Source organism: Chiloscyllium plagiosum, chromosome 13, assembly GCF_004010195.1.
Source record: "Chiloscyllium plagiosum isolate BGI_BamShark_2017 chromosome 13, ASM401019v2, whole genome shotgun sequence".
NCBI lineage: Eukaryota > Metazoa > Chordata > Chondrichthyes > Orectolobiformes > Hemiscylliidae > Chiloscyllium > Chiloscyllium plagiosum.
This window is the reverse complement of record NC_057722.1, coordinates 47,848,485-47,861,360: the sequence shown is the minus strand read 5'-3', so window position 1 is coordinate 47,861,360 and position 12,876 is coordinate 47,848,485. Positions and strand designations below refer to the sequence as shown.

Here is a 12,876-nt window from a genome sequence, read left to right as displayed (position 1 = left end):
TGATTGGAAAGCATTTATCATTATTAATTAATGAAGCTTTCCCAGCTTCCTTTGAGAACAGAAACCTCTGTGTGCATTAATGACCTGGAAAATTAAGAAATGGGCACCTCTGCTTTTAGATGCAAGTGATCTAGCTCCAGTTGATGGATATAAAACTCCTCTCACACAGTGCAATTTGTTTTAATCACCATTTGGTTCCTTTACAAAACATCTCAATTGGGGGAAAAAACCCCAAAGAAATGCAGATGCTGGAAATTAGAAACAAAAGAAAACGCTGTAAAAACTCAACAGGTCTGGCAGAACATGTGGAAACAAAGCAGAATTAATGTTACAGGTCAAATGGCCTTTCTTCAGAACTGATTGCAGTTTGGAAATGGTTGGTATGTGTTGCAAATGTAGTGAGTGGTGAGGGATGAGGCGTAACTTTTCGGTATAGTTGGAACCCAGAGAGAGAGAGAACAACAGTTGAACAGACAAAGGAATGAGTGAAGGTTTGCCTGGAAGAATCAGTGGGGACCATTAGTGGCTGACAATGGATTGTTTGTGGTGGCAGCTCATGTAATGACAAGGCCTGGTGTGTGGGGAGTTGGGATAAGTACATGGGAGAAGGTGCTTAGGCCCTAAAATTAGTCCTGAAGACAGCAGGGTCCCCAAGGGGAATATTAGATGCTGTTCTTCCAGCTTTAGAATAACTCTTTGATGGCGCTGGTCAACAATCAACATCCTGGAGTGTCATCATTGATCATAAACTTGAATTGGACCCACCATATATTGTGGGTATAACAGCAGGCCATAGACTAGGAATTCTAAAGTGCCTTGTAGAGATTTATAAAATCATGAAGGGCATGGATAGGGTAAATAGACAAGGTCTTTTCCCAGGATGGGGCATAGGTTTAAGGTGAGAATGGAAAGACTTAAAAAGGATCTAAGGGGCAACGTTTTCATGCAGAGGGTAGTGCCTGTATTAAATGAGCTGCCAGAGGAAGAGGCGGAGGCTGGTACAATTACAACATTATAAAGGCATCTGAATGGGTATATGAATGGGAAGGGTTTAGAGGGATATGGATCAAATACTGGCAAATGGGATGAGATTTATGTAGCTGAAGGGTCTGTTGCCGTGCTGTATATTTCTAAGACTCTGAGTAACTAACCTTCCAGCTCCCCAAAATCTGTTAACTATCTGTAAGGCACAATTCAGGAGAGGGATAGAGCATGACCACTTAGTGGGTGGCACGGTGACACAGTGGTTAGCACTGCTGCCTCACAGCGCCAGAGACCCGGGTTCAATTCCCGCCTCAGGCGACTGACTGTGTGGAGTTTGCACATTCTCCCCGTGTCTGCATGGGTTTCCTCCGGGTGCTCCGGTTTCCTCCCACAGTCCAAAGATGTGCAGGTCAGGTGAATTGGCCATACTAAATTGCCCGTAGCAATTTAGGTAAGGGGTAACTGTAGGGGTCTGGGTGGGTTGCACTTCAGCGGGTCGGTGTGGACTTGTTGGGCCGAAGGGCCTGTTTCCACACTGTAATGTAATCTAATCTAATCACTTGCCTGGATGAGTGCAACTCAAACAACAACCAAGAAGCTCTAGACCATGTAGGACAAGTTAACCCATTTGACTGACATCCCGCTCACAACCTTCAAAACTGACATTGTTGCAGCAATGCGTACCACATACAAGATGCAATGCAGCAACCCACCTATGCTCCTTCACCAGAACTTCAGATACTGTAACATCTAATCCATGAATAAAGAGAAAATATTCGGGACTCAAGAAAAGGCACATGAGAACTGAACTGCCATCAGAGATAAAACAAAATAATGAAGAATATTAAGGAGAAATTGTCAAAATATACTGAGCCAATGTTACATCCCTTTGACAATTTTTTTAATCCAAACCTAACAAACACGGATGTACACTTAAAAACAGCATGGTTTAGAAAAATTTACTGCATGCCAGAAATCGTGTGCAGGTCACCCTGGTCTCAAATCATTTTTGAATTAAAATTTCTGCTTGTTAAGGGGTGTAATTACAGCAGTCTGTAGAAAATTAATGCTCAGTAAATGGACATCTGGCATGATAAATTTTCACCAATTTTTCTCATCTGGAAAATGTGTGGTGTACTCTCTTTGTTTTGACTAGGGAATTATATTTACCCCAATCTAGGAAGCAGAATGCAATTCAGGTTGTACAGGAATGCCATGATCAAGAAAAATACTAATCAGAAATCATACATGACCCTAAGGACACTCCTGTGAATCAGTTTCTGTTTTACTAACATGTGAATCCATGCATTGTCACTGTCATCCACTGTTTCCATTCAGTGATAATCACTCAGTAAAGCAAAGATTTTAGGTTGCAGCAAGTTTGATATGTGATAGCTGACAGAGTTGAGAATGAGATGTACTGTAGTAAACTGGCAACTGTTATTACTTAAGACAAGTTGTGAATAGACCAGTGCATTCTGCCCGGAAACTGTAGGTTCTGATAAATCTGAAAGAATTTATGCTTTTACTGTTTGTCATGGAGTCTATTTTGATAACGCAATTTGCCAGATTTCAGGAGACAATTTTGGGTTTCTCACTTGCTCCATCCCTCAGCAGGAATGGGGCACCAGGGGGAACAGATCCACGAAAAACAACTTGCCTTGTCTGAACCCTCTCTGAAAGGCTTATTATAATGAAAACCTTCCCCCTTGTTGATTTTTATAATATTGTGGTCAGAATTTTCAAAGATCAAGGATTACGTTGTTGCCATATTGCAAGTGGAACCCAACTCTCTACGGGCAGACCATGAGATCCTTGTGACATTTTACCAGTGGTGGCCTGGCCTGGCAAATGGGTGGTCACTGTCAGATTCAGTAGGGCAGAGGTATGGAAACTCTAGGGCATGAGATAACGTTTCATACCATAATCTTGATAACTTGTTAAGATCTCTCTACTTTAATTAGGTTGTACAGTTTTAGATTACTTGTTAAAGATTTGTAGCTCATCCATGGACTCAACCAACAAGCACATGACCTGGACCCAATATACCGGCCACTACAACGAACAACTGGAACTGGAAACTGGAAGCAGCAGAAACAGAACCAAATAAATTCCAGAAGACACAGTACAACAGCGCTTTACAGCAGGCTCCAAACACTGAAGGTGTCACCGAGATAGGGATGAAATGTCTGCAAATCAAATTCCTAGCTCGGTGAACATACCCACAACCACGATTACTTGTTACTTTGGTTAGACCCTCAGCATGTGACTCTTATACCTATCATGTTAGTCCAGCCATTTGGTTTGTCTCCAGTACCATCTTTGTTTTTTGCAATTATCTCTCTACCTCAATAGGGTCATATGTGATCCCCTCACTTGCTATTCAGCTGTTGACATTTAGTCATACCATCTGACACTTCTGATCACCTGCAATGATTTGTTATTCAGTCTGTCGATACCCCACTCACTCCATTTGTATGATCTTTTGGCTTCTCTGCCTATAAATTTCCTGCCTATGCGGTACTCTTTACTTTACCTGATGAAGGAGCAGCGCTTCAAAAGCTTGTGATTTCAAATAAATCTGTTGCACTTTAACCTGGTGTCCTGCAAGTTCTGGCCTTGTCCACCCAAGTCCAACACTCACACCTCATCATGGTTAAATTGGATGCACTGCAATCTGCAGACTGATGGAAAGGTTTGGGAAAACTGAAAAGAATTACTTTGCAGGAAGATCTAGCCTTAGTAGCATTAACAGAAACTTATCCACTACAAGTTGGATAAAAATGGGAACTAAATCTACTGGAAATTATATACATTTGTCGGAGAGATAAGGAAGGAAAAAAATGGTATAGTAAAATTGTGAAAAGTGTGAACACATGCTGAAGAGGGAGTTGATGACGTAGACAAGGGACAGGACTGGATGTTACAATCAAAAATTGTACAATTAAAACACTTATTTAAATATGGTGTGAGACATTGGGTAAGCAATTCCATATCACCACATCAGACTCTAACATTACAGAAGGTAAGTGAATACCAAATCTGGAGGCCCACCAGCCATTTTGAAATAAAACACATGTATTACTCTGTATATATAACAGGTTATTAGATTACTATTTCGAGTCAGAGAGTCATAGAAATGTACAGCATGGAAACAGATTCTTCGGTCAGACATCTCCATGCTGACCAGATAACCTAACCAAATATAGACTCATTTGCCAGCACTTGGCCCATATCCCTCTAAACGCTTCCTATTCATATACACATCCAGATGCCATTTAAATGTTGTAATTGTACCAGCCTCCACCACTTCATCTGGCAGCTCATTCCATACAGCACCACCCTCTGCATGAAAAAGTTGCCCCTTAGGTCCCTTTTGAATTTTTCCCCTCTCACCCTAAGCCTATGCCCTCTAGTTCTGGACATCCTATCCCAGGGAAAAGACTTTGTCCATTTGTCCTGTTCAGCCATAACATGACCTCCCAACTCCTATACTCAATGTTCTGACCAATAAAGGAAAGCATATTAAATGCCCTCTTCACTATCCCATTTACCTGAAACCCCACTTTCAAGGAATTATGAACCTGCACTCCAAGATCTTTGTTCAGCAACACTTCCAGGACTTTACCATTCAGTGTATAAGTCCTGCCCTGATTTGCCTTTCCAAAATGTAATACCTCACAGTTTCCTAAATTAAACTCCATCTACCAGTCCTGGGCCCATTGGTCCATCTGATCAAGATCCCGTTGTACTCTGAGGTAACCTTCTTCACTGTCCACTACACCTCCAATTTTGGTGTCATCTGCAAACTTACTAACTATACCTCCTATGTTCACATCCAAATCATTTAACTAAATGACGAAAAGCAGTGGACCCAGCACTGATCCTTGTGACACACCACTGGTCACAAGTCTCCAGTCTGAAATCCAACCCTCCACCACCACCTTCTGTCTTCTACCTTTGAGTCAGTTATGTATCCAAATGGTTAGTTCTTCCTATATTCCATGTGATCTAACCTTGCTAACCATCTATCATGAGGAACCTTGTTGAACGTCTTAACGAAGTTCATATAGATCATGTCCACCAATCTGCCCTCATCAATCTTCTTTGTTACTTCTTCAAAAAACTGAATCAAGTTTGTGAGACATGATTTCCCATGCACAAAGCCATGTTGACTATCCATAATCAGTCCTTGCCTTTCCAAGTACATGTCAACCCTGGATGTAGGTGTGCTCGCTGAGTTGGGAAGTTCATTTCCAGACATTTTGTCAATCTACTAGGTAACATCTTCAGTGGGCCTCAGGCGAAGCAGTGTACATGATTCCTGCTTTCTGTTTATATGTTTCGGTTTCTTTGGGTTGGTGATATTATTTCCTGTGGTGATGTCATTTCCTGTTCTTTTTCTCAAGGGGTGGTAGATGGGGTCTAATTTGATGTGTTTGTTGAAAGAGTTCCGGTTGGAATGCCATGCTTCTAGGAATTCTCGTGCGTGTCTGTGTTTGGCTTATCCTAGGATGGGTGTGTTGTCCCAGTTGAAGTGGTGTCTTTCTTCATCTCTATGTAAGAACACAAGTGATAGAGGGGGTCATGTCGTTTTGTGGCCAATTGGTGTTCATGTATCATGGTGGCTAGTTTTCTGCCTGTTTGTCCAATTTAGTGTTTGTAACGGTTCTTGCACTATATTTTATAAATGACATTAGTTTTGCTTGTTGTCTGTATAAGGTCTTTCAAGTTCATGAGCTGCGGTTTTAGTGTGTTGGTGGGTTTGTGGGCTACCATGATACTAGAAACCCTAGCCACTCTCCCCTACATCAAAGACATCGCGGAAATGACTGCCAGACTACTCAGACCCCTTGGCATCATGGTAGCCCACAAACCCACCAACACACTAAAACAGCAGCTAATGAACTTGAAAGACCCTATACAGACAACAATCAAAACTAATGTCATTTATAAGATATCGTGCAAGAACTGTAACAAACTCTGCATTGGACAAACAGGCAGAAAACTAGCCACCATGATACATGTACACCAATTGGCCACAAAACAACATGACCCTCTCTCACTAGTATTCTTACATACAGATAAAGAAGGACACCACTTCAACTGGGACAACACATCCACCTTAGGACAAGCCAAACAGAGACACGCACGAGAATTCCTAGAAGCATAGCATTCCAACCGGAACTCTTTCAACAAACACATCGAATTAGACCCCATCTACCACCCCTTGAGAAAAAGAACAGGAACTGACATCACCACAGGAAATAACATCAACCCAAAGAAACCGAAACATATAAACAGAAAGCAGGAATCATGTACACTGCTTCGCCGGAGGCCCACTGAAGATGTTACCTAGTAGGGTGACGAAACGTCTGGAAATTAACCTCCCCGCTCAGCGAGCAAACCTACATCCAGAACCTCAACCTGAGCTACAAACCTTCTCAAAACTGGCTAACATGTAAATCCTGTTCCTCAGGATTCCTTCCAACAACTTGCCCACAACTGATGTCAGGCTCAGCAGGCAATCGTTCCCTGGTTTTTCCTTACCACCTTTCATAAATAGTGGCACCACATTAGCCAACTTCCACACCTCACCCATGACTACTGATGATCCAAATATCTCAGCAAAGGGCCCAGCAATTATTTCCCTAGCATCCCACAGAGTTCTGGGGTATACCTGATCAGGTCCTGGGGATTTATCTACCTTTATGCATTTTAAGACATCTAACACTTCCTCCTCTGTAATATGGACACTTTTCAAGATGTCACCATCTATTTCCCCACATTCTGTATCTTTCATGTCCTTCTCCACAGTAAACGCTGATGCAAAATGCTCAGTATCTCCCCATACCCTACATATAGGCTGCCTTGCTGATCCTAGAGGAGCCCTATTCTCTCCTGAGTTACCCCTTTGTCCTTAATGTATTTATTAAATCCCTTTGGATTCGCCTTAACTCTTATTTGCCAAAACTATCTCATATCCCCTTTTTGCCCTCCTAATTTTCTTCTTAAGTATACTCCTGCTGCCTTTATACTCTAAGGATTCACTCGATCTCTGCTGTCCATACGTAAAAACTTCACTTTTTTTCTTGACCAAAACCTCAATTTCTCTTGCCTTGCTTTTCACCCTAACAGGAACATACTGTTTCTGGATTTTCATTATCTTATTTTTGAAGGCTTCCCTTTTTCTAGCCAGGCAAATAAGGTTAAAGAGAATTCAAAGGGTTTTTTTAACTAATACATTAAGGGCAAAAGGGTAACCAGGGAGAGAATAGGGCCCCTCAAAGATCAGCATGGCAGCCTACGTGTGGAGCTGCAGGAGACGGGTGAGATACTAAATGAGTATTTTGCATCAGTGTTTACTGTGGAAAAGGACATGGAAGATACAGAATGTGGGGAAATAGATGGTGACATCTTGAAAAATGTCCAAATTACGGAGGTGGTGCTGGATGTCTTAAAATACATAAGGTGAATAATTCCCAGGACCTGTTCAGGTGTATCCCAAACTCTGTGGGAAGCTAGGGAAGTGATTGCTGGGCCTCTTACTGAGAAATTTGGATCATTGGTGGTCATAGGTGAGGTGCTTGAAGACTGAAGGTTGGCTAACGTGGTGCCACTATTTAAGAGAGGTGGTAAGGAAGCCCTTTACTGGCGAGCATCCGCACCCTTTGATTGTCAGACAGAAAATGCTTGGACATGATTTACCCTGGATAGGAGGTGGCGGTAAGGCTCTTGTGGTCCAGTGGTAGTATCCCTATCTTTTAGCTGGGTGGCCCTGGTGAAGTTCCAACTGCTCCAGAGGTGGGTCTTTACATCTCTGAGCAGATTGATTAGAAAATATCAATGAGGAGGTGGCACAAGGACAGGTGATAAAAGCTTGCAGAAAGGATCATTGCTGCATGTATTAGTAAAGTCTGCTGAAGGTGGCAGCATTTCAACACCATTAAACTTTATTTATTCGTTATTTTTGCATTGTCATCATTGTACAGAAAGGGACAGAGCAGAGAGCTTGAATTTGGTGATAATGACTGACTTCCAGTTCACTTCTAGTTCTATCCTGCTTGCATCCTGACCCAGGTGCCTCACTGAGCATGGAGACCTCCCCACAAATTGGTTGCTTGCACTGCCAAATAGTGGCTCATTGATCATCCAAGACTCCATACCCTGGGAGTGGAGGTAGGAGGTAGGAGCAAGCAGATCACATACTTCCTATTTTTGCCCTCTCCTTACCAGAAGCCATAAAGTCCAGCCCAGAGGTAATAGGAGATTCAATATCATTTAATGCAATAGGAACAGGAGTAGGCTATCTAACAGTGGCGACACGGTGGCGACTGACTGTGTGGAGTTTGCACGTTCTCCCCGTGTCTGCGTGGGTTTCCTCCGGGTGCTCCGGTTTCCTCCCACAGTCCAAAGATGTGCAGGTCAGGTGAATTGGCCATGCTAAATTGCCCGTAATGTTAGGTAAGGGGTAAATGTAGGGGCATGGGTGGATTGCGCTTCGGAGGGGCGGTGTGGACTTGTTGGGCCGAAGGGCCTGTTTCCAACTGTAAGTAATCTAATCTAATCTAACCCCTCAAGCCTGTTCTGCCATTCAATAATATCACGGCTGATCTTTTTTGTACAATCAGTCCCACTTTCCTGCCTGATCACATAACTTTTAATTCCTTTGCCATTTAGAAATCTATCTTTCCCTTAAAAACATTCAACTGGGTAGCCTCAACTGCTTCACTGGGCAGGGAATACCACAGATTCACAAACCTTTGGGAGAAGTTGTTCCTCTTCGGCTCACTCCTGAATCCACTCCCCTTTATTTTGAGGCTATAGCCCCAAGTCCTCGTAGTCCTCAATGGTTTTATCAAAAGGGAAGCTTCAGCAAAATGTTACTCAACAATGCTCAGTTTGTGTTCTGTCAAGATCATTTGACCCCAGGACTCACTGCAGCTTCTATCTGAATGTAATTCCAATATTCCATTACAAAAGCAAGTTTAGATTTTGACCAAGAGAAAATGCTAAATTCACAAAACTTCAACATTTCACACGAGCCTGATGTTTAACAAGTTTCATCATGAATGTAAAGCAGATATTCTTTTGGAAAGCCACCAAAATTCACTGCTTCCACAAAATTCATCCTCAGAATTTCAACCTTGATGCTTCTTGGTCAATATTCAAACAACAAAATTAAGATCTAGAGTGCGAAATGTTAACTTAATCTATGCCTGTTTGCCATGAAAACACTAACTCTGAAGCTTTAACTGTCTGGGTGTATCCAATCCCTTTAAATAGTAGTAATTGGAAAGATTACTCACTCAAGATGTCCCCAACCGAGCTCAGGAAGATACGGAAGTTTCTTGATGCGAATAATGCTGTCATAGACAGAGGGCTGCAGACTTTGGGAAACAGCATTGGCCAGAATGACTGCTATCATCACTGGAAGGATGTGGGAGATCTGGCCTGTGAGCTCAAAAACAATCACGGAGGTGGAAATCGTGTGGGTCACTGCACCTGCCAGCGCTGCAGCCCCTGCAGAGAGAAACAAGGAATTAAGCAGCTGGCAGAAATGTTCCAACTCATTTTGGCATAAACTGTGCTTTGTCTATTTTTCTGTGGCAGCCAAAAATAATTATGGCAGACATAAAAAAACCTCACCTACAACAGCGTATCCACCTGGCACAATACGATAAATACTACCATCTGCGTGGATGCCATCAGGAAACCAAGCTGCCATGCTTTCTCCAACAAGGCGACCAAATGCAGCCCCTGAAAGGGGAGCCAATACAAAAAAAGATGATGTGAGACAAACCGTCACTGTTCACAGACAGAAACATGTGCACAGTTGTTCAAATCAAACATCACAGAAACAGTTGCCTGATTATTGCGATCACTCCTTGAATATTTTCACTGTGTTGTTACACATTGCAACCATAATAAGACTTCCCACTGTGGTTAATCAGAATTCTGATCTAAATCAGGTCTGTTGGACCTTGCTGCTACCGATAAATTCTTACGCTCTTCACAGGAATCTAGCAACATTTTGTTGACAAAATGTTACACATCCAACCTTCTATATTAGAAAATATTAAACTATTTTAGAAAATCTACCTAGACCATTGGCAGTGTGATCGATCACTTGTTAAATGGTAATGCAGGATCAAAAGACCAGTGAAGTTATTTTTTTAAGAAGCTGATTCAGTTGAGTGTATTTGGAAACCTTTCTTGTGAACGCACCAATGTTCAACTAGAACAAACTTTTCCTGGAAAGTGTGCATGTACCTGGAAACCCCCTCAGAATGCATTCTTCATATGGGTGATCCAAATCCAAGCTGGACTCACTTCAATTTTCCACTGTTTCTTCCCTTGTTTATTAACTAAACTTGTGCTTTCTCACTCAATTAGTTTATGCTTTTGTGTCAATAATTAGTTTTGCTTCAGTAATTTTTAAAATTAAAAATGGCATTGATTAATTTTATACTATCTTGGTGCCAGGTCCACAATGAACACTTGCATGCTGTCATTTTTAATTAAAGGCAATTGCTATGTTCCGTAGATTAAAAATGATCAGAGTGCAACCACGAACAGTAAGAACGAGAAAACAATCAAAGACAATAAGAAATCGTGAGGTCAACAGTTTGTGAAAAAAGGTGTAAAATCATCCTCAAATCAACATAGATGTGGGGTTATAGGGTTAACATTGAGAAAGCAATCATGGACACACCTGAGGTAGGTCAGATGAACCATGAAAGCAATGGCATGAGAAACAATGAAATCACTAAGTCTAACACTCGTTCTGAGTACTTAGCAATATTCGTCACATCATATTTCCACTGGAAGCTGGATCAAATACATTTGTTATGGACTAGGCCAGACCACTCAAAACATTCTTAAGCAGGCAACCCAGACCATAACATTGCAATTTGTTTCGGTAAATGTACAGTGAAAATTACCCTGAGTAAGTTAGCTAGGGTGACGACCAGGTTTTAAAACAGACAAAAATATTATTCACAAAATTATACAATGAAACACAAAGAACAGAATAAAGAACCCCTACAGAACTCAGTCTGTCCAAACTAGACTTAATTATGCTGTTCCGAATACACAAAACAGTACCAATAAACGAACCCCCTCAAAAAACAGTAAAATGGAACAAATGCTTACAGGTCAAAGTTAGAAAGGCAGAAGGAGAGAGAGTCTAGTATCCTGTTTCCACACAGCTGAACTCCTAACTTGTTCTGGACTGAACTGTTTAGCTAGAGAGCTGACCACTTCTCTTTCATTATACAGGTTACTTCTAAAACATGACCACTTCAGCCTGAAGACTCATCTGTTTACATATAAAATAAAGGGCCTCTCAAAATCCTTTATCATCTCTGTACCAAACTCATCACCTTGGAGCCAGGAGAGTTTTATGTCATCTCTGAAAAAAATCAAGGACACAGTATCCTTGAGAAAAGGAACAGCTTTTAGAAAAAAGGGACCAGCTTTGTGACACATTATAGAAAAATGCTCAATCAAATCTGAAGTCAGGTGTTAAATTACGGACTAGCTTCTTAGAGTACTGTCCAACATTGATTGAATGTAAAAGGAAGAGTGCATGGGTACTTGTTTGAACATGCGTGTCTGCATCTGTGCAAACTCTATGTCCACATTCCCTGAATCTGAGAGAGAAATAGTATAAGACCACATTCAGGAAGTCAGCTTCACAACTTGCACATCACACTAGATGTGATGTAGCTGGAATTTGCAAAATGCAGTTGAAAATGATTTGTGATGTTAGGATGAGATGGTCAACACATCACTAACTATTCCCTTTTTCTAATATATAGACTTTTAAATGCTGTAAGCGGGATATCTTTTGACTTCTAAATTTCCACTCATTTGTCTCTCAGACCTTGGTGGCATAATAACATAAGAATTAGCACTGCTGCATAATGGCTTTAGCTGTTTACAAATCTTCTAAAAAAAATTTAAACAGATCTAAGAGACCAGAAGTAAGACCTTAAAGTATGTAGAGATAAGAAAACTGTATGAAATCTGAATACCTGAAAGGAGGAAGCGGAGGATAAAAATTATTTTTTCTCGAATTATAGTGCATTCTCAAAGAATGTGAGTTGTCTTATAAGTGTTAAAGCATAAACAGATTTGCAAATGTCGAATTTTCTAGTTTTTAATTTTTCTTCAGTATTGAAGGTAGTAAAAGTACAAACGGGCCTGATTCAAATTATCTGAACACAAGTAATATCACAGCAATCTTGAAATGAAACTTAGTATCACCAGTGTAGTGGTCGTAACTGTGAAAATCTAACTATCTGCAAGCTTTGCAATATATACTTGACACAAACTATAAACAAGGAATATCTCCAAATGTAAATTAGGAAATATGGCTTACACAATAATTAATTTAGTATGTAAAAGAACACAAACTAGTGATTCAGATACGCTGTATTTAAGGTTGTATATTCGTTCGCTGAGCTGATGTGTTTATCTGCAGACATTTCATTGCCTCACTCGGTGACATCATCAGTGCATCACAGAGAGGTGACGAAATGCCTGGCAAATGAATCTGCATCCTTATCCATAACCTGAACTACAAATCTTTTCAAAAACTGGAAGCACTGTATTTAAATCTGCAGAACCTAAACAAACAGCGAGAAAAATCATCCTTGGGTTGTGGCCAGCATTTTATTACCCATTCCTGCTTGCTCTTGAGAAGGTGGTGATGAACTGCCTTCTTGAATTACTGCAGTCCATGTGCTGTAGGTAAACCCATAATACCGTTAAGGAGAGAATTCCAACATTTTGGCCCAGTGACTGTAATTGAACAATGATATTTTCCCCAAGTTCAGTGGCTTGGAAGGGAACTTGCAGGTGATGGCGTTCTCATGTCCTTCTAGA

General features: G+C 41.1%; 1 protein-coding gene across 2 annotated transcripts in view; it reads right to left on the bottom strand.

Moving 5' to 3' along the window:
* The window catches only part of clcn2c (chloride channel 2c), a 611,909-nt gene that overhangs the window by 120,500 nt on the left and 478,533 nt on the right, over positions 1–12,876 (bottom strand). For both annotated transcript variants that reach the window (XM_043702310.1, XM_043702311.1), the window contains 2 exons: positions 9,634–9,744; positions 9,294–9,507 (listed from right to left, as the gene is read on the bottom strand). In XM_043702310.1, coding sequence (XP_043558245.1) covers positions 9,294–9,507; positions 9,634–9,744 — 325 coding nt within the window. The remainder of the gene's footprint in view (positions 1–9,293; positions 9,508–9,633; positions 9,745–12,876) is intronic.